Genomic DNA, 23,006 nt, shown 5'->3' with positions numbered 1-23,006 from the left:
ATATTAGAATTTCCTTTTGAATTAATTAATAAAATAAAATACTAAAAGTGAGAACTCTGAACCCGTAAGCCGAGATTTATTGCCAATTAAATTTTACGTGAAGCTTTCACTGTTCGTCCCTCCGTTCTGTGATGTTTCTATTCTCTGTTATTTTTAGACAGATAGATACGTATTACTTTTCCTGTTCTCATAAAAATTTGCATTTTACAGGCTTAGTAAATACTAATGTATCTAACTTTAGTTTTGATGGACAGCGCGATTGCAAGTTCGATTCCTTACATAATACCAATATTTTGTATTTTTGGGTATGATTAATTATGTTGGTTTGGGTGTTCTGTATATATTATATATACATAATAGTATTTAAATACTTTTTCTGGAAATCCAGAAAAAGTATTTAAATACTACTGTGTACTTATATCAATTGTTTAGTACCCATAGTACATCTTTGTTTAGTATGGTTTAGGAGTAGATAGCAATGTGAACTACGGCCTGGGTTATTATCTATATAATAGTAGGTTTATTATTTGGGGAACACCGAAATAAAAAATAGTATTATTATTTGGAACACAATGTTGATTAAATTGAAGTAAACATTTTTGACATTATTTAATTTATTGTAAAAACAACAACACACATTTATAGATCCCAAAGCAACTTAATTTTTAAGATACTAAAAACTAAAGCTAAAAATTATATGTATTTGCAATTTCCAATACCTGCCTCTTTATAGTTATGCTTATTCTAATTTCTTGTAAGTTCTTTGCTAAAGGACAGACTGACAGTATAATTTTCTATTGTTTTTATGATTGTTCATCAGTCACAACTTAATAATTGATTGAAATTTTATTGTGGATCGGGGTTGATTACTTTTTCAAACTGAAGAAGAATTATAAGGTAAGTGATAAGCAGGCCTATGAACTTGAACGGCAATGAAATATCAATTTCCAGCATTCGTAATAGTGAAAATGATAAATCTCTAGCTTCAGTCAAAGCAAGCAAAGCCCGTGCTGTGCTACGACTAGATTTATCTGTAAACAAGAATTATTATTATTACTAATAATTAATAATAATTTTAATATACTTCCGTATCTGTATGGTAAGTATTTTATTATTTGTCTACATTAATTATATCCTACTGAAATTTTTATACTATACATTACATACAATAAAATTGTACCTAGCTGTCTGTACACGGAACATATGTGACAGAAGTTTTTAGTGAGGGATTTTATAAAGTAATTATAACTTGGAAACAATTATTGTTAAAATTTTTGTCTGTATATCTGTGCATTTGTGTGCTCTTATCAGAAATCATCAGGGTACGTATTTCAGTAATGCATTTTAGTGAAATTCGAACATATATACTCATGACTGTAACAATACGATTTTTAAATGTTTTTTCTCTTCATTAATAGATAATAATATCTATATATTAGTTGACTTTTATTATTAAAACCAACGATTATTTTTTATTAAATACAACTATATGTTTTAGAGTACCAGTAATGCTTGAATTACTATGAGCAAAGGAAAGGGCGATACTTTTGTACCATTGTAACTAATTTTATTATTATTTTAGATAAATAATGATAGGTGTTTACTGAAATTTGTAAGTTTAATTACGTACTCACCAAGTTTATTTTCATATAGTCTGGAGGCTAGAAGCTCTCTAAGGCGTCGTACTTCATTGTGAACTTTATCACTGAACATACATGGGGAAAATAGTGGTATCATTTGTCCTATGGTGAGACCCATGTCCGATATTACATCCATTAAAGGATCCTAAAATAACATAATTAGCATCATTTTGAGTTATTTAATTATACAAAATGTAACGAAGTGGTTTATTACAACAATTCTGAAATTATAGAACTAGATACATATTCATGGAAGATTTTTTTATGAGAATTTGCTTTAGGTATGTAGTAAAATACCATCTGTGATCTTGGCAACAAGTATCTAACGGTATTAGTTATTGAAAGTATTACGAGTCAGTCGAATTATTTTGAATTTGGTGTTATTCAAAAAAACTGTTCAAAGAAATTAATTGTAAATACAGCATGGTTACATTGGATAATAACTATTAAAAATTCATAACAGACCTTTTCAGTATACTTTGTATGGTATATATATATATATATCTCATCTCATATTCACATGCTGAAACTAATTAGTCAAAAGAAGATTATCTACTTACTGTATTGCAGATAATAGTTATAGAGATACTATAACAAAACGCCAATATTGAGATAAATGAAGTTATTATAATCACGAGTAACTGAAAATTTACATAGAAAAATTTAATTAATTTTTTTTTTAAATTACCAATGCTGAAAAAACTGGCATTTAACGTTGGGTAGCGTAGTAACTGAAAATTGTATTATTCTTATGTTGAAAGTAATTAATACAATACTCCACCGTAAGTAGGTATACCCAAAAAAGGTAGGTATATTCCACTCATAAAAACATTATAGTTACTGAAAAGTATAAATAAACAACTACTAAAATTGCAGTTAATATTCAAAGTTGATATTATTAATTTATTCAATTATACTTCTGATTTTCGTAATATGAGTAGAAAACAGTATAAAAATATATCAACAGAATATTATAAAGAAACTGAAATTAGATTCTATTAAATTATTGACAAAAAAGAACCTATCTTTGTTGACAGTTACCATTTCATTAGACGCGTAGTAATGCGATACTAGAAAAGAATTGAATCTTTGTCTAAACGAAAATTTTGGAACGCAGATCAAGACACATTGTCATTCTCGTGTTTCTTTTAGTAAAATAGATTTCTAGGTATAGTTAATATGATAATTACCTGCCATTTAATTGCCTCCACCATGTAATCGTAGGCTTTAATGATAATATGATAGAGATCCATTAACTTTTTCATTTGTCCGTTTGTGATATTGTTATATTTAAAATATACAAATTCTTCCACTTTCGGAGCAGCAATAGCTTTGTCATTGGACAAAGTTGATTCCGCATAATAGTTAAGCAATCGTAGCCTCGGGATGAGGAGGCTAAGTAAATGGCCATAGTAATGAACCTCCATGGCATGAATCAAATTCACCGGCACCAGCGGCAGTAGCAAGTCATTCCAATTATCCATACTAAATGACATTATATAGAAAACACCGAATAGCAATAATAGAATGAGCGTTTGCACTAAATTCCCTATAGAACCACGCGTGACTTTTGGCCTGCAACCCACTTCGGCATCGAACGTCGACAATTCGATGTAAAAACGCTGCATCCTTTTCCAAGTGATGAAATTAAAGATGATAGCAAAGATGTACTCACACATATTCATGACTACTACAACGGCAACATATCTAGTATCATACGTGTAAATTGTAGAGAAAATTATAGTCACTATTAACAAAAGAGAGTAAGATATCATCAGAGGCAAATAAAAGAACCTCATGTTGCAGATTACAAGTGGTAACCGGTTAAGCCCTAAAACCATTTCGGCTACTATATAGAATTTGGAGAGCTTGTCGATAAAGGGTTTTTCCTTCCATTGCAAGAAAGTGTTGACGCGGACACTCGGAGTCGCCATATTGGTACCACTACACTCACCCAAATGATCATTATGGCACTTCGGTGATGTTTCATTTCCTAATGGCTACAAAATAAATAATATTTGTAATTTATTTTCAGCCGTAATGTATTGTGTATCCACTAAACACACCGCAAGCAAGTCATTACACTAATTAATTGGATCGTACCTACATTACTCGCGCTACCCAACCGGTGCTTATGTAAGTCATAAAATTATAATTAATATTTATCTATTTTACAAGGAAGTAACTTACAATTTTTTTTAATATTCACATGTAGTCTTAAAGGGCGTATAGATATATAAAACAACACTTTTTGCATTTGTGTGAATATGAGTCTGTACAGTAAACGTTGTAAAATACTATATACAACCTGTACAAACTTCATACCAACATTAAATTATCTAATTTACTGTTCCTTCTGACAAAATATCAGGTACAGTTAATGAAAATAATTACTGTAATGCCTTCTCAGAAGCCTCCAGAAATTTTATTATCTATGAGTAATATAGCTAACAAATTTACACGTATGTTGTAGATATTATAAATAAGTAATATAAATTTCTAATATTATCTCACTTTGGCATACAGACATGACTTTTTACGCGAATTGCAAGTAGAATAGGATAAACCTTTTCTTATCTGAAGATAATTCGGACTACGCCGAATAGTGCACCCTGTAAACCATAAAACAGTTTCGAGAACATTCGAGAGATATATACTGTTTACATTAATTAATTAAATTACAATAAGTTTAAAATATACATTAGCATTATACGCAATATCCCCTAAAAACCATCTTTCTTTTGAAAAGTCGAAGCAAAAACTAAACAAGACTTCCTTTTATCCAAAATATAAATTAGTACCTTCTAACATATAACTATACAACTGTATTTACATTTGTAATAATCGAAATATGAGAATAGTCTGGAATAGGCAATTCAGAACTTCAACGTTTCCAATATCAAAGTTGCCATAATCCTACTACATTTAGCGTTGTAATTGAGTTGCGTTCAAAGTGTATTTTGGAGTGTTTGATTACTCTTCAGGGCAACAACTTTGGGGTAAACCCGCAAACAACTTTTAAAACTCACTTTTGCCGATCTATGGTGGAATGTTTATCTCTAAATATCTCGTAGGTATAAGTACACTCAAGAGTAATTTATAAAACAAAATTTAACTAATTTTGCCAATTTCTTTAACAAAGTTATGAACCCTTCGTCTTAGTTTACTGTTCTGTCGCGATAATTATTTATAACCTCATTAACATAAACATAGCTAGTAATTACATATACAGATTACTGCAGCGTATTATTTCGCTTTGTGTGTTCTACCGAATATACAACGGGCTGTATTTTGAAGAATTGTTCGACACGATGCCCACGATTTATTTTTACCATTCATCCCTAGACACATTCATCCCTAAGTGGTCTCAGACAGTGTAGTTTCAGAGGAGCTTCCTCTCGCATAAACTTAGATTGTAGCTTAAATTCCCTGCCGAGGTTGTCTTGAGCGACAACAGTATGGGGTTTTTCAAGAAGGGTTATTAAGGTTTCTTAAAAGTCGGCAACGCACATATGACACCGCTAGTGTTTCGGTCATCTAAGAACTACGGTAATCGTTACCATCTACAGTGTATAAAAAAATCTATTAAATCGAACTAAACATCGCTAAGGGTGGTTTTGATGCCTGAATATCATACTTTAAGAACTCAATATGAGTTTTTATTTCATTATGCACTTGAGCATCCAGGACTTAACTTATTTGATAGTTTGTACTGCATACTGAGTATCAAAATATTCTATAAAATACGCAAGTATTTGTAAATTGGAAAAAAATGCTAATTACCTAGAATCTATATGAGTCAATTTCATGGTGGAAAAACTCCAAAATAGATTTATAAGATAGTATGGATTATTATAAATACACACAGGAGCGCCCGTGTGTATTTATAATAATCCATACTATCTTACACCTATTTGATGTCCCATGGCAAATACTGTTGTTTGCCACACAGAACTGGCCAAGAAGACCCTTACTCACTCCATTGAAAGAAAGAAAGAAAGAAAAACGTTTATTGTCAACCATTATTACATATACACATTTGACAATTGTACACTTTACACACATATATATATATATATATATATGTTTTCAGGGGGAACCGCGTGACGGTCAACGTGATATGGTTGTGAAAGATGGAGATCAAGACGACGAGCAAAAGAAAACGGCACAGGCAGGTCTAGAAATATTGTATTGACTTATGTCATATATAAAACAATATAGTGTTTATAAAAATATAGAAAATAAAAAAGGTTTATAAAACAGTTACCAGTTACCAACAATGATAGATTGCTATCGCCATTTCTATAAAAAAATGGATCTGCGCAATTTATAAAGGTAGTAAGAAATTGAAATAATCTGTATTAAAATAAATTCAAAAATCATTTATTCATGTAGGACATTTTAGCCGCTTATGAACGTCAAATTTTTACATTATAATTTTATTTTTTCCCTACCGTCCAGTTCAGTATATAGATCCAATTGAGAAGAACTGGCAAGAAACTCAATTGAATTACTTTTTTTTTTAAAGCCAGTTTATTTACAATTTATTTTTATATAGGTGTCTATGTCTAACATTAAATGAAAATTCAGTGCATGAACAACTATTGCCATGCACGCTCGTCATTCAAGTAATCGTTTAGTGAGTAATAGGCCTTGCTCAGTAAATATGATTTAACAGATTAAACTTAATGTAAACTCTTTTGAATAGTCATAATTTTTCATTCTATCGTTTTGGAATGCAAACTCATAACAAGAAGAGAATGGTCGTAATATAAGATACTACCCGTGCACATGTTGTAGCCTATGTGTTATTCTAATGTATATGCTATATTTATTGTAAAGTTTCATCAAAATCCGTTTAGTAGTTATCCATCCTAACACTCAAAAAATTTTACATTTATAATATTAGTAAGAGTTTCATTCTTCTGTAGTTTTTATGTGAACGATTAACAAACATCCGTTGACGACCTCGGTGGTCTAGCTGTCTAGCATACCGCTTTATGTCTGATGGTCACGGGTTCGATTCCTCGCACGGCACAAACATTTGTATTAATGAGTATGATTGTTTGTATCGGTCTGAGTGTTTTCTTTGTATAATATAATAGTATTTACGAAAAAAATTATCTATGTATATGTATATATATATATATATATATATATATATATATATATATATATATATATATATAAATAACTTGACCTCTATCGCGTATATCTCAGGCGGTATGGCAACGTCGCATTCTATTTTGCGATGTGGCCATATATATTCGTCGATAGTACGATATACTCGACACTTTTTTTACTAATAATTCGTGACTGAATGGCTCCGAACGGCTAAATTTTTGGTATACACAAAGACTTTTTGGCTCTGAATATATTCCAAAAATCAATTAATTATGTTGATCACTTTATATACTCGTCCTTACTGCGATACTTATTTACATCCGAATATATATAGATACCGTAACGGTCTATCAATTATGAATTTATTAATTTACTAATGTAGATATTTTATATTCGCAATGCTCCATACATGCAAGCTCCAGCAACGGTGGAGGCAAGGGGGAGCACCGTACACCGCACCCCGCGCACACAAACAAATTAGAATAAATTAAATTCATAAGATTATTTATATATTTCGACTGCCTCGGTGGTCACACCGCTTTACATCCGATGGTCGCGGGTTCGATTTCTCGCACGGTGCAAACAATTGTACTCATCGGTCATCGATTGTTTTCATCGGTCTGGGTGTTTTATATGTATATTATATATGTATTTACAAAATAAAAATATCTATATCAGTTCAGTATCAGTCTGTGTTAATTGTCCAGGGCTATTTATTATATATTTATAAACGGTTATCTTTTTCCATCCCACCGCTCGCTATCGACAGTGAATTCATAGAAATGTCACTCTAAAAACAATAATAGTTTTGTTTTTGTATTTCAAATACTAAATGCAAAATAGGTATTTTCAAAATACTTTTTCAAAATAAAGTACCTTTTGAATTTTTGTCCAAACCTCAGATATTTTATTTATTTTAGGTATATCAATCATTACATAGTAATATAAAAACAAAGTCGCTGTCGCATCTAACAGTACATAAACAAAGAAAGAAGACTTTTTGGCTCTGATACCGTAACGGCCTATGAATTATGAATTTATTATACCTAATCTAGATATTTTATATTCGCAATGCTACGTACATTGTAATATCCGCCTCCATTCATTGTAACGGTGGAGGGACTAAATAGTTGAATAAAACTGAATAAGCAGTTGCTCCACTCTATAGGTACTGCGTCGTCGTCGTATGCTGTTCATTTTTTCACTCGTTTTGGCGCCAAGAGAGGGTCTATCTATACATCTATACATGTAAATAAAATTGGAGTGTCTGTTTGTAATATTGAAATAACCGTTTTTTACTACCTGCATATGAATATAAATACGGTACATACACCAAAATAACATATTTTACAAGTTTTGTCTGTCTGTCTGTTTGTTTGTTCCGGCTAATCTCTGAAATAGCTGGACCGATTTTGACGGGACTTTTTTTGGCAAGTAGCTGATGTAATAAGGAGTAACTTACGCTACTGTTATTTTAGAAAAATGAAATAAAATTTCACGCGGACGAAGTCGCTGGGGCCAGCTAGTCTATAGATATACCGAGATTTAATATTTAAGTTGCTATTATGTTGTTGACAAAATTTTACTGTAATGTTACTATTACGTTATCCTACACAATTTGTATTATTTTGGATGAATAAATAAATAAATAAATAATAATCTATACATCTATACATATAAATAAAATTGGAGTGTCTGTTTGTAATACTGAAATAACCGTTTTTTACTACATGCATATGAATATATATAAGGTACATATACCAAAATAACAATTTTTATAATTTTTGTCTGTCTGTCTGTCGGTCTGTTTGTTCCGGCTAATCTCTGAAATGGCTGGACCGATTTTGACGGTACTTTTTTTGGCAGGTAGCTGATTTATAAGGAGTAACTTAGGTTACTTTTATTTTAGAAAAATAAAGTTAAATTCCACGCGGACGAAGTCGCGGGAACAGCTTGTTTTTAATAAAAACGGTTTATTTCATAGAAAAAACATCTTTTTTGTGGTACTTGAGAATGTTGAAGCCTGTTGTTTGTAATATTGAAATAACCGTTTTTTACTACTTGCATATGAATATAAATACGGTACATACACCAAAATAACATATTTTACAATTTTTGTCCGTCTGTCTGTTTGTTCCAGCTAATCTCTGTAATGGCTGGACCGATTTTGACGGGACTTTTTTTGGCAGGTAGCTGATGTAATAAGGAGTAACTTAGGCTACTTTTATTTTAGAAAAATAAAGTTAAAAACCACGTGGACGAAGTCGCGGGAACAGCTACTGTATAATATATTAGAGATACCTACGTGTTTTTTTATTGATGACTAGCTGTACACGGGATTTCGTCCGTGTGGAATTTCACTTTATTTTTCTAAAATATAAGAAAATAAATTCCACGCGGACGAAGTCGCGTGTACAGCTAGTTGTCGGTAGTCTAGCGATTTAGCACACTGCTTTGATTCCTGCTTGGTGGTCGAGGGTTCGATTCCTCGCACGCTGCAAACATTTGTATTCATGAGTATGATTGTTTGTAACGGTCTGGGTGTTTTCTATGTATAGATAATATATATGTATTTACGAAAAAAATCTTTGTATTTATATCAGTTGTCTGGTACCCATAACATAATCTTCAGCTAGCTTAACTTGGGTCTAGATGAAGCTGTGTGAATTGTCCTGAGATTACTATTATTATTAATTGGTACACAGGTAAACTACTAACTAGGCCATATTGGTGTTGTTTGTTATGGTGAAAAAACTAGTATATATATAAGTTACACGTACAATTTCAAAGACTTATTTCTTGAAAACTGCTGGCTATTCTGAAATAAAACTTTAGGGTTTGTATATGTAATGTTTGCATATAAAATATGATTAAAGGTTACCAGTGTATTTACACTTTTACTGAACAAACAGAGTTGTTTAATACTGAAAATATTGTGTGGAAGGCATCAATTACTTTCAGTGCATGTATAGCTTTTCTCTTTTCCTAATTATTATTATTATTAAGTTTACAGTGGTTGAATTTTACGTAAGTGGTATTTATACATTATTTCTAATTTACCATTTATTTTAAGTTTTTTAAACTCTATTCATCGAGACCTATCTAATGAGTCCAAACACGATATTTCTGCTGTAAGTTTTCGAAGAGTATGTTCATCATCTGATAATACTGGTGCCAGCATGAAGTCAAGGTTAACAGATAACTAATTACTTTTATTTCGTCAAAATCTTTAGATTACGTATAATAAATTCATAATATCGCTACCTATTCAAATCAAAACAAGTATTAGGTACTTCATTTACTAGTATATAAATTCATCAACACACAAGTAAATGATTTTTAAATATATTCAGAGCCAAAAAATCTTTGTGCATTTAAAAAATTTTGCCGATACGGATTCACTATTGCAAGAAATTGTTGAAAAAATATATATCGAGTATCTACTACTATCGACGAATACATTTGGCAACAACGCATGGTCTCGGCCGGAACGGCAACATCGCATACTAGAATACAAAGATAGTGGTAGAACGCGGAACGGCAACATGTTGCCGTTCCGCCACGCTACCGTTATAGTGGTAGAAAGAGAGAGACAGTGGAATCAGCAATATCTACGGATCGTGGCTGGATCAACTAAGTCTGCAAGTTTATATAAATGTATATATATATATATATACATTTGTCTTTAATTCAAAGGAAATACAAATAATGAACGCATCACATTTAAAACAGTAATAAGTACGTAATATTATCACATGGTAACAGCACGTATTATGGCAAAAATAAACATCGGCTGATTTGAAAAGATTTATTATAGTAATAATAGTAATCTCAAGACAATTCACACAGCTTCGTCTAGACCCAAGTTAAGCTAGCTGAAGATTATGTTATGGGTACTAGACAACTGATATAAATACAAAGATTTTTTGTCGTAAATACATATATATTATCTATACATAGAAAACACCCAGACCGTTACAAACAATCATACTCATGAATACAAATGTTTGCAGCGTGCGAGGAATCGAACCCTCGACCACCAAGCAGGAATCAAAGCGGTGTGCTAGCTAAATCGCTAGACTACCGACAACTAGCTGTACACGCGACTTCGTCCGCGTGGAATTTAACTTCTTATATTTTATAAAAATAAAGTGAAATTCCACACGGACGAAATCCCGTGTACAGCTAGTCATCAATAAAAAAACACGTTGGTATCTCTAATATATTATACAGTAGCTGTTCCCGCGACTTCGTCCACGTGGTTTTTAACTTTATTTTTCTAAAATAAAAGTAGCCTAAGTTACTCCTTATTACATCGGCTACCTGCCAAAAAAAGTCCCGTCAAAATCGGTCCAGCCATTTCAGAGATTAGCTGGAACAAACAGACAGACGGACAAAAATTGTAAAATATGTTATTTTGGTGTATGTACCGTATTTATATTCATATGCAAGTAGTAAAAAACGGTTATTTCAATAATACAAACAACAGGCTTCAACATTCTCAAGTACCACAAAAAAGATGTTTTTTCTATGAAATAAACCGTTTTTATTAAAAACAAGCTGTTCCCGCGACTTCGTCCGCGTGGAATTAAACTTTATTTTTCTAAAATAAAAGTAACCTAAGTTACTCCTTATAAATCAGCTACCTGCCAAAAAAAGTACCGTCAAAATCGGTCCAGCCATTTCAGAGATTAGCCGGAACAAACAGACCGACAGACAGACAGACAAAAATTATAAAAATTGTTATTTTGGTATATGTACCTTATATATATTCATATGCATGTAGTAAAAAACGGTTATTTCAATATTACAAACAGACACTCCAATTTTATTTATATGTATAGATTATTATTTATTTATTTATTTTTTCATCCAAAATAATACAAATTGTGTAGGATAACGTAATAGTAACATTACAGTAAAATTTTGTCAACAACATAATAGCAACTTAAATATTAAATCTCGGTATATCTATAGACTAGCTGGCCCCAGCGACTTCGTCCGCGTGAAATTTTATTTTATTTTTCTAAAATAACAGTAGCGTAAGTTAATCCTTATTACATCAGCTACTTGCCAAAAAAAGTCCCGTCAAAATCGGTCCAGCTATTTCAGAGATTAGCCGGAACAAACAGACAGACAGACAGACAAAACTTGTAAAATATGTTATTTTGGTGTATGTACCGTATTTATATTCATATGCAAGTAGTAAAAACGGTTATTTCAATATTGCAAACAGACACTCCAATTTTATTTACATGTATAGATGTATAGATTAAAAAAAAAAGTAACAGTCATAAGGCTAGTCGTATGCCTAATATATATAATAATGTAATAAATTCATTTAAACAGAAATTGCGGCAACATTATTTAAATTTGTAACTTTTTTACTGTCCTTCTCCATTTTTCACATCTTTCTGTTATATCCCTATAGTTCTCTCTATATTTTCTGTTTTTCTTACTTTCAATTTGAGACTGTACTTATAATTTGATTATCAGATCATTATGTATTTATTTATATATAATATTTATACATTTATGGGTTATATTTAAATGAATTTAATCGATAAAATCGTTGTTAAGTATTAAATTAATTGTAAGTGATATTAACTATTATATTATGCATAAAAAATATTTGTAATAATAAAGAAAATACATTTAAAATATTTTACTTGTTGTGTTAGTTATTTATAAGATCTTACTATAATTGTTAGCTGCTTTACAATTTAGAAAGTACAATAGGTAATGTAAATTAAAATTAATTGAATACTTAACAACGTTTTGTTCGATTAAATTCATTTAATTATTAAAATAGTTAATTTAAAATTAGAATAAAGACAAAAAAAAAATAACAAAAAAAATCGGTGGCGGGAATCGAACCTTGAGCGTCCGTTTGGTAAGTTGATTCAAAGGCTTATTAAAATCAAAATTCAAAATTCAAAGTTACTGGACATATTGAAATAATACTTAGGGTTCGCATACCCTTATCGGATACTACTACTACACGGAGTTTCGTCAAAATAGAATATCTAGGTTAGGTATAATAAATTCATAATTAATAGACCGTTACGGTATCTGTATATACTCGGATCAAAACAAGTACTATGAAATAAGAAAGAGTATATAAATTGATTAACACAAGTAATTGATTTTTGAAATATATTCAGAGCCAAAAAGTCTTCTTTCTTTATTTATGTACTTGTTAGATGCGACAGCGACTTTGTTTTATACTATACTATACTATGTAATGATTGATATACCTAAAATAAATAAAATATCTGAGGTTTGGACAAAAACTCAAAGGGTAATTTATTTTGAAAAAGTATTTTGAAAATACCTATTTTGCTTTTAGTGTTATAGTACTTTAACTGTTATATTTTAAGTAACAATGTTTAATTATAATTAATACTACTGCACCAACACTCCGATCGTGCAAAAAAATTTGCTGTTTCATTATTTTTTAGTTCAATTAGTGGTCTACCTAAGTCCTGGGGTAAGGGGGGGGAGAGTCATGACGCCCCCATGACTCCCAAGACCTCCATGACGCTCCCCCTGGATCCGCCGTTACGTCTTCTCTTCATTCGCTCAGTAACGTTGTTACTAAAGGAAAAATTCCCGTCCAAAAAATAACAAGTATTGAGGTTTGATCTGGAGTCACGTTCCTCTAGACTGATTTCTATAAATATTTAGATTAGATAGACTATTATTCTTGAAATACTAGCTAGACATTATTAAGTTACTGTAGCCATAATGTAGTAGTCCAAACGTGCCAATGAGGAAGCCCTTGGCAAATGCTGCACCCTGATTGGCCCGTTTGAATTGGATCAAGAAGTGGTCGAATGCCAAAAAGGTGGATTTGTATAAAATCGTGTATAAATCGCTTAATTATTATTATTACTCGTCGTGACAGTTGTGGCTCAAAAAGGATCAACATTTATATATCGTCAGCTGGCATTAGATCAACAAAAGGCCTCCGGATCAACAAGTGAAAAAGGATCAACAAAAAACTACCTATACGGCACGTCTGAGCCACAAAGTGCCCAAGGGGATATTTATATATATATATATATATATATATATATATATATATACATATACATATGCACACACACACTCATATACATATATACATACATACATACACACTTAGAACAATTACAATAATTCATCTTATATTATTTCTACATATGGTTGGCAACATGGCTGAAACTCAGCATATGCCGTGACAGCTAACTCACGGCGCTGGTATTCTGTGCCTGCCAATAGTGACAACACGTACAGCTCGATGTCAGTTATTTTGACCTTTGACATCTGTCAGATGTCATTATTGTTACTGACAGCAAAATTTTTACAACGTGTTCGAGACCTGCCACGTACACAATTACAATTTTAAAATTAGACTGCATTGCACTGAGTGTACTCGACGGTGTCGTTAATAATTATATACATATGTATAAACTCCATTAATGAGAATATTTGGAAAATATGTTTATACCCATTTTTTTTAAACTATTTTATATTTATAAAATAGTTTAAAAAAAATTAAGTAAATATAAAAATTTAATCGCATTTGAACATATTCAACACATTCGTACTCATCATCACGGGAATTCAATCATATACACAAGAGGATTATTCTAATCATTTATTACCGTTACTATTAAGAAGATAAAGTAGTTATAAATTTCATAAAAACTCGTTTCATACAGCACATGGTCGCAATTTCACGTTCAAAACGATGCTATTATTCTTTCCCTTTCCTTTGCAGATGTACGTATCTTGAAAAAAATATTCTCAAAGTCAGTAGAGAGTTATATTCATATTTCGAGAATAAACGCCATTCATACTCATATGTAATTGAATAATAATAATGTGCCTATATATTATTTTAGCTTTCCTACGCCCCCAATTTAATTCAGTTACTGGCAAGTACAGATACCAACATAGGATATTGTATATACTATATGTAACCATACTATACGTAACAAGTACACCACTTATTTATCCTTATTTTAAGTTCTGACAGGTGCGGGTAAAATATACGTAGCTTTTAACAAATATAATAATATTTCTGGATATCTGTTTTAATATTTATTTATATTGAACATTGTCCCTAACATATTACAATAAAAGTTATAGACAAAGTTAGTATTTAGAACATTAGGGGAGAGGGTGGCAAGATGGGGTACTTAAGCTTTCAAGGTCAATAGCATAAAAAATACCGTAGTGAAACAAATATATTTATTTTATAATTAACAACTAATTAATATAATTCTAATATTTGGTGTCATTAGTAGGTTTAAGTAACACGTTTAAGAGAAAAAATAAAAAATAAAAAAGAAGTGTTTTGCCCCGTCTTGCCCCATGGTGCTGGTAAGATGGGGTACCCCCCTAAGGTAAGATGGGGTGATGAGAATGATCATAGAGAAAGATGATTATTCGAGCTGGCAAAACTCGCAGACATGTATGGCTTTGTCATCATCATCATCTATTCCTGCGCAACTATTATGAGCCCATCTGCCACATAATGAGCATGATATCCACCCTTCAATGGAAACGGAATATATTTCCTCGCAATACATACACGGTGTGTTCCCCTCTTCTTGACTTTCATCTTCATATGATGAAACTCCTCGTCGTATTGCTCTTTTGGGTGATGGGCTGTTCTTCTTTAATTTTTTATTTTGAGTTTTTGTAGTAGTTTTCTTCTGTTGTTTTAATTCATCTTTTCTCTTTTTTATCTCTATTTTCTCTATTTTTTCTGTTCAGCAACTTTTTTTTTTGCGAGCGATTACTTCTAATTCTTGTTTGTAAGGAGACGACGTGATAATTTCTGTTTTTCCACGCTTTTTAACAACACGAGAGGACTTTTTAGTAAGCGGAAGTGGATATAGTTCTTTTGGAGAAGTCAAAACAAAGCTACCCCATCTTACCTGCAGAGCCCTTTTATATAAAAATAAAAACAAAAGCAAAACAGCCAACAATCTTTAGGAAACATAATGCATACCTTATTATAGGTTAGTTTAAACGTCAGTCACAGCAACACCTCACCAGCTAACGTTATTTAATAAACCACAGTCACGTGTCAAGCCAGAAGAAAATATGATAAGCAACATGCAGTAAAATACTTATTTTGAATTTTTTTCGACACTGTGCACTTGTGAACCACTAATCACCGGGCGACTATTAACGGTCATGGCGGCGCGTCGCACGATGAATGAACGAGTGTGATTGGTCAATTAGAAAAGTGAATTTCGCTGGGTACCCCGTCTTACCCACTACCCCGTCTTACCTCCTCTCCCCTATGTGTTCTTTATAAAAGCTACGCAACGGTTCATCGAAAGTTCCACCTGATTTCAAGAAGTTCATTTATTACATAAGTGTACAATCTAAATTTTTGGTGCAACTAGGAAAGTCACTTACCCTTATGAGATAAATTTCGTATTATATATATGTGGCGAATTTACTATTATCGCGCGGCAACACCGTTGCCTAGTTTCGACAGAGCAATCAAATAACAAGCCTGTCATTCGAGACCGAATCGCCTTCTTGTACATATACTAATTGTAAATACTTCTATATTATAAATATGTAAATAGTCACGACTGGTTTCTATTCACCTCTTTCTTTCCTGCTGCTGCTACAGAGATCATTACAAGCACAAATAATAGCGGCCTCAACATAGCCGCTAAATATATGAAGAAGTTAATAGTAACCTTCACGACTATTATCCCGGGTGAGATAGTCAGAGGTATTGTGACTCTGAATTCATACTCATGCCATAATCCTCCATCATCTATAGTTATAAATAGGTATAAAATCATGCATTCGCCTGTGGTAAGGTTACACACAGTGACAGGTACCATGGAAGACGATGGCATTAGGATGAAGTCAGAGTCACAAAAAATCCTCATCAAGTAGGTACTAACAATTCCTTCCCCGTTATTACTATCCACATATAAATAGAGCTGTCCTGATAGATCCATGACCGTAGATTCGTTTATTCCAACAGGACACTCGGTCTAAATATAGTTCTATTAACTAAAGATTTATTGAAAATAATGCAATGTTTTATGCGTCAGACACTTGTGCATGGTAAGATAATATAAATTAGACGTTATTTACAGGTAATCGTACAATATTACTCAAGTTTATTATTATTTTAATAATATTAAACTTAAGTAATATTGTACGATTACCGAAGTACATTACGAAAGTATGCATATTATGTATCTCAATAAAACAATTTTAAAAATTACAATAAATATTGTAATTTTTAATTATTATTTAGTATTTACTAATTAAAATTAATTAGTAAATACTCCTAAAATATTGACGGCTTCCTAGTTTATATGTAAGGTAACAGCAGGATAATATTATCATCATATAAATATGTAGTGAAGTTATTACCTATCTAGTAACAGAAACAAACTACTATTACTCTACTACTATTATTTAGGAAATAAAAAAAATGACAAAGCATTATAATAAAGAAATCCCAAGAAATAAACGCCTCTGATTTTTCGTGTGATTACGATTTTGCCGAGAAATTTATTACGTAATTACGAACGATAAAGAAAGATAATGATTAGTTTATACCCGAAACCGCTTATCCACATTCCTTTTTAGGAGCAATTCTGCGAGAGCAAATTGTAATTTCATGCATTATACGATTCTAAGCTCGCACTCTAAGCTGGGCAGGTCATTTTTCTGAGTGCGGAAGGCTGAACACAATTCCCAAGCAATTTATATTTAAAAAGGCGTTGTCCTATTCCGAGACTGCCTCCACATTCTGTCGCTGAAACCGTTTGAAGGAAGAATGTTGACATGTTCCCTTTGTGTTTGTTCCGACAATATTAAACGAATGAAACAGTATTCACTCACACTCGACGCTCTTTGTCCCTCTCTATAAAGTAACCACTAAAAGTTATAAAAATCCTTTGTTTTTCCACGTCATGACGGCACACAGTACTAATATTGAACTTATTTTGCAGCTTTTTTTGAAGCCAACAAATGTAAAATAGCTTTATTTAACCAACAAACTCGTGTAAGTACCTCTATATTAACGATGTATTAATGTAGTAATTGCCTTTGTATCTTTTATCTCAGTAATTAATATTATAAAGAGGTAAAGTATTCGAGTTTGTGGGTATGTAGGGGATAATACCTAGATCTACTTAACCGCTTTAGAAAATTATTCTACCAATAGAAAGCTATGTTATTTGTGAGTATTATAGACTATATATAACATCACGAGCGAGCTGCAATGAAAAATGTTGAAAAACGTAGAAAATACGACACAGACGAAGTGACGTGCTTAAGATAGTATGTTATAAAGCCAATAATCATAAATGAATGTTTTTTTTAAGTAATCAATATAAACAAACAAAATATGTTGTGCCTATAAAACACAAGAAGTCTCTTTTTTGTGTTTTATAGGCACAACATATTATAAGAACTTTAACAGTTAAAATCAGACTTATTTCGTCTATATTGGCAGGTACTTTTACCAACTTAATTTTTAAAAATACAATAAACAAAACAATTAAAATATTACGACTCTATATAATGTAATAAGTATAATGTACCTACGTATCAAGTATATGTAGGTTTAGAGAACTGAAAAGATATATTTTGTATAAATTTATGTAACTATTTCTACAGAATAGGTATGCCATACTACATATGGTTATAAAATACACTACACACTACACGAATAGAATTTAAAATGCTTAGTAAGTAAGTCATAATTTTCATTGTATTCAAATATTTAAATATGGATGTTGAACTTGAAATAGTAAGCCTCATTTTGTAGAATATTTCACTATATAAACTATCTTTCTAGCAAAAAATAACCTCGAATTTTATTACTCATTCTATAACTGTCTAAATATCCGTCAAACAATAATAATACTAATCCATCAATATAAATATATATAAAACAAGGTGAAGGTTTTTACTACAAAATTTCAACCCCTGTAAAGCCGCGGAATACAACTTGTAGTTATATAAATCTTCCAAAATGATAGCTAAGTACATCATAAATGGTCGCACTGTTTTCCCCTCACTTGGTAGGCGCTACACAACAAGAATTTATTAGGTGCTTCGCATTCACAGCTCGCTAACCGGTACATAGTAAGTACACTCTAAAGGAATCTAAATAAGTTTTAAAAACACTAGTATCCTGACGACTTAGGCGTAATGCCGGTTAGTCAGGGAGAGAAACACCTCAATGCCTACAATATTCACAATTATCTATCTCTTATTTGTTTTTATAATAATATCAACACTTTCGCTCCAAAACTCCCGCTGCCTCCGTTCAATCGTCCGTCATCCACTTGTCAATGTCACATTCACATCACTTTGGCTCTGGCCTCTGACGTTCCGTTTCAGGTTACATGATTATTGACTTTACCATTTTTAATTAATGGTGCGTCACACGATAGTTAACAGTCGGCCATCCTGCAATAGTGTCTGGCCCAGACACATAGGTAACTGATGAGCGTAGTCATGCTTATCAAAGGATATAGTGTCTACAGGATCATATAACAAATACTTAACTAAATAAACTAAAGATACACATTACTTTCATAACATTGACTATCTTAGTATACTGTCAAAGGTTTACAATCTAAAATCAATACTAACAGAGCTAAGTTTCGGCATGCATTCAGAATGCACAAAATATAACATAACATATATTAATTTACATAATCCAAATCACCCAAAAACATGAACAACCTTTTAGAGTAACAAACAATTATTTGGCGGTGATTGACTTCTATGAGTCAGACTGTAACATATCACCATCACAATGTAAGTTTCCGATCTTATGAACATTGCATTTTTTTTTTATACCTCCAAAATAGAACTTGACATTTCTCATCATGAATATTTTAACGGATAAATTTAACATATCACATTACAAAAGGTAAAACTTAATTACCAACATATATAGAGAAAAAAATATAAAGAGAAAGTATTATTCTCGTGACATAAAATTAGAACAAAATCGCTGCCTGCCTTCACCTCACCAATAGAAAAAACAGGTCAATATTATTCAAGTGGTTCTAATACCCTCAATACTACTACTACTATTTTACTTCGACGATACTCTTGATTTACCAGAGAATTATTTTAATATAACATAATTCATTGAATTTCAGTTATGATTTACTTAACAATACCATCAGCTCACTGGTCAAGTAATCTATTGCACCCTTTGAACCCTGTACATTTAGGGAACTATAAATGATTGTAGATACTGATCTCAATTTTCTTTACAACACCAGTTTAACATAAACCAAAACCCACTGTTCCAGATTAATGTGAAATAGAAATAATCTTTATTCAAACAAACTTAATATAAGCACTTTTGAGTAGTCAAGATTTTTGAATCTATCGCTTATTCGGAACGCAGATTCATCACAAGAAGAATAAACAAGAAACCTGTGTGTTGCTCTTTTAAATAAATATTGATTTACTTATATTTAATTAACAACAAGGATTAGGCGTGCGGCAATCAACATAAAAACCGCTACGCACTTAATCTCCGTTCAATCAGACAACATTGACAGCGCTATGAATTTCAAGTTAGATATTTTCTAAAAAAAAACACTGATTTATAAATGATGACATTTATAAATTTTTCAATTTTATAATAAGCTTTTTTTTTTTTTTTTACAAAGAAAATATTTTATGACACATTTGATTTCTTTTTCTGGCAAATTGAGTACAGACTCTGGGAGTTTGTTGTAAAACCTTGCGCAATTTCCATAAAACGAATTACTAACTTTCGTCAAACGAACGTGAGTTTAGTAAGCCTACTATTCACTTTATATTTTATCGATGGTATTCGTAGTCACTTCGGCCATCCAACGTTATCGAAGGGCCTCATTCGATATTATCATAACAGTTAACATCGGGTAATATAATAAAATTAAAATCATATAAAATTTAGTTTGAGATACTTTACATACTTAAAATATGAAAGTTGCCACTGACAACTACACATTACATTTCAACATCATGAATTCAGTCTTTGTTATATTTTTCCGCCTTAAGTTGTATCACTTAATTTTTCACACCAGGTACTAGTCAGCATCTCTGCAAACACGGCTGCCTAGCTAATTAGTGAAATACCTGTTAAAACAAAACATTAAAAAAATGCCACCGCTTGCCCACTATGACTACGGTCTCAACAGATCTGGATTTTATTAGACTCAGCCACCGCTTGCCCGCACAAGGAGCTACGGCCTCAAACTGGTCAAATTCTCATTAGACTCAGCCACCGCTTGCCCACACAAGGAGCTACGGCCTCAAACTGGTCAGATTCTCATTAGACTCAGCCACTGCTTGCCGCCACAAGGAACTACGGCCTCCAACTGAAACACATCAAATATTTAACAACTGGTCATTTTCTCAATGAGGCATTCACCGCTTGCGCACGCAAGGAGTTACGGCCTCCAACTAGTCATATTCTTTATGGTACTATGCTATTTTTACTTCAGCCTCAAGTGCTCTACATTGCAACTCAACTATGGGTTATATGCACTCCCATCAAAATTTACTATTACTTTTTATTCTATTACATATCTTTAAGAACTGGATTTCCTGGTTCCATTTTACTATTTCTCCAACGCTTTAAAGGACTTTATAACATTTAATCATAAGTTAATTCAATTTAATTATGTACCAAATTCGAATTATATATCTGGTTGATATATATCTAGTATCTACCAATTTCTGAACGAACATGCAATATATTACTACCACATACCCTACTCCTATTATTATCTACCAAATCTTGAGTAGCATCAACAAAAAGCGAGTCGTTCGTTGTACGTCGCATTGAGCACACGCGGATCCCCATTTTCTCCGTGAACTAACGTATACGGAACCATCAGCCGCGATCTCAGCGCAATCATCTCATCAGTATATCATCAAATCTAAATCACCATCATTTACCTTAAAATCCATAAATCGTATTCATAGTCATATGATTATTATATTAATCTCATAATTTCATCAAAGTATTGCAAATCATTTTTCATTGTCATATCAACCGCCCGTTCTATTAGTCATTTTGCTCATAATTCAGCTTGTCATCGATTGTAACTCATCATTGTATCACTAGCATTCCTTAATCTTTCAGATCTATTCGTTCATGTACAACTCTTCACCGCGTATATTTACCAGCTATTTTCCATAGAGGTGTATCAAATTTTACCTTGTGATCGTCCTTACTACAATCTTGCAGTGTAACTATCTTGTACACCTCGAGTGCTTTATTCATAATATTTCTAAAGTGTCTGTATACGGTGTTTGGGTTCTATAAATTAGCACCTCTTCTAATTTCCCATTAATTACAACAGACACATAAAATCAATTCTGAAAGGATTAATTTCAATTTAAACTATTTAGTTAGTACAATAGTCAATCCGATTTCTCCAAAGGGCGTTCAGCCACACATACAAGTGCATATAGGTGCTCAGACTAATCTATGGAATCAAATGCCCAGCATTTGATTGCGTTGATCATTACTTATAAAAATTTTAACTTCCGTCGTCGTCAAAGACAACGCTTTAAATTTAATTCAATCTTATTTATCTGATCAATATCAACCAAATATTTGAAAACAACATCACCGTTATTATTATAAACTTCCAATATCTCTACACCTGTAATTTTGTACAATTCAACATTAAAACACCCTCACTTATTTAATACATCCGTTCTCGTATGCTATGCAAGTGACAACATCAATTCTTATATGTTGATGAGTTTACTATTAAAAGCCTTAGTTAACACTTTTATTTTACTTCAACTCAACAGTTATGTATGTCAAAAGTGACAATGGTCTAAATACAACACATCCAATCTCATATTCCAGTCAATTGAGTCAACATGTATACCAACAATTCTTACATGCTCGTTAATTTAGCATTATACGCTTCGATTATACTCTTTTTTTTTTTTCAACCAATTAAAATCTTAATAGATACAATATCTCATTTTATTTATTTTTTTGATTATTTATTTTATTATTATTATTTTGATTTAACAAAGGTTAACTAGAAATTAATAAAATTGGCAAAACCATCTACAACAGTAATTTATAACTGTAAACTGTAATCTATTGTTAACAATATTTAACTTTCTTATATCTTAACTTTCATTTATATCCTCTAGTAACTTTTCTTATATATTCCTGGGATTAAATTGACAGATATAGCCTTACTTCCA

The 23,006-nt window shown here is 31.7% G+C and overlaps 1 protein-coding gene across 1 annotated transcript; it reads right to left on the bottom strand.

Annotated features, from left to right (window-relative positions):
* Window positions 1-743: 743 nt before the first annotated feature.
* LOC131847175 (uncharacterized) lies at window positions 744-3,574 on the bottom strand. Its single transcript, XM_059196655.1, has 4 exons — window positions 2,831-3,574; window positions 2,201-2,281; window positions 1,635-1,785; window positions 744-1,031 (listed from the first exon to the last, which is right to left on the bottom strand). The coding sequence occupies exons 1-4, from the start codon at window positions 3,572-3,574 to the stop codon at window positions 847-849; spliced, it is 1,161 nt and encodes a 386-aa protein (XP_059052638.1). The 3' UTR covers window positions 744-846.
* Window positions 3,575-23,006: the final 19,432 nt, after the last annotated feature.

Source organism: Achroia grisella, unplaced genomic scaffold, assembly GCF_030625045.1.
Source record: "Achroia grisella isolate CSIRO2021 unplaced genomic scaffold, CSIRO_AGI_Agris_v1 utg516, whole genome shotgun sequence".
NCBI lineage: Eukaryota > Metazoa > Arthropoda > Insecta > Lepidoptera > Pyralidae > Achroia > Achroia grisella.
The sequence above is the reverse complement of the archived record's forward strand: the minus strand, read 5'-3'. Positions and strand labels throughout refer to the sequence as shown.

Bases quoted from the DNA above. Each gene is read 5' to 3' on its own strand.
- LOC131847175 (XM_059196655.1), bottom strand. From the start codon at position 3,574: ATGGCGACTCCGAGTGTCCGCGTCAACACTTTCTTGCAATGGAAGGAA. The intron at 2,282-2,830 runs GTAATTATCATA...GTAAATTTTCAG, and splicing joins TGGAGGCAATTAAATGGCAG to TTACTCGTGATTATAATAAC. The intron at 1,786-2,200 runs GTAAGTAGATAA...ATGTTATTTTAG, and splicing joins TAACTATTATCTGCAATACA to GATCCTTTAATGGATGTAAT.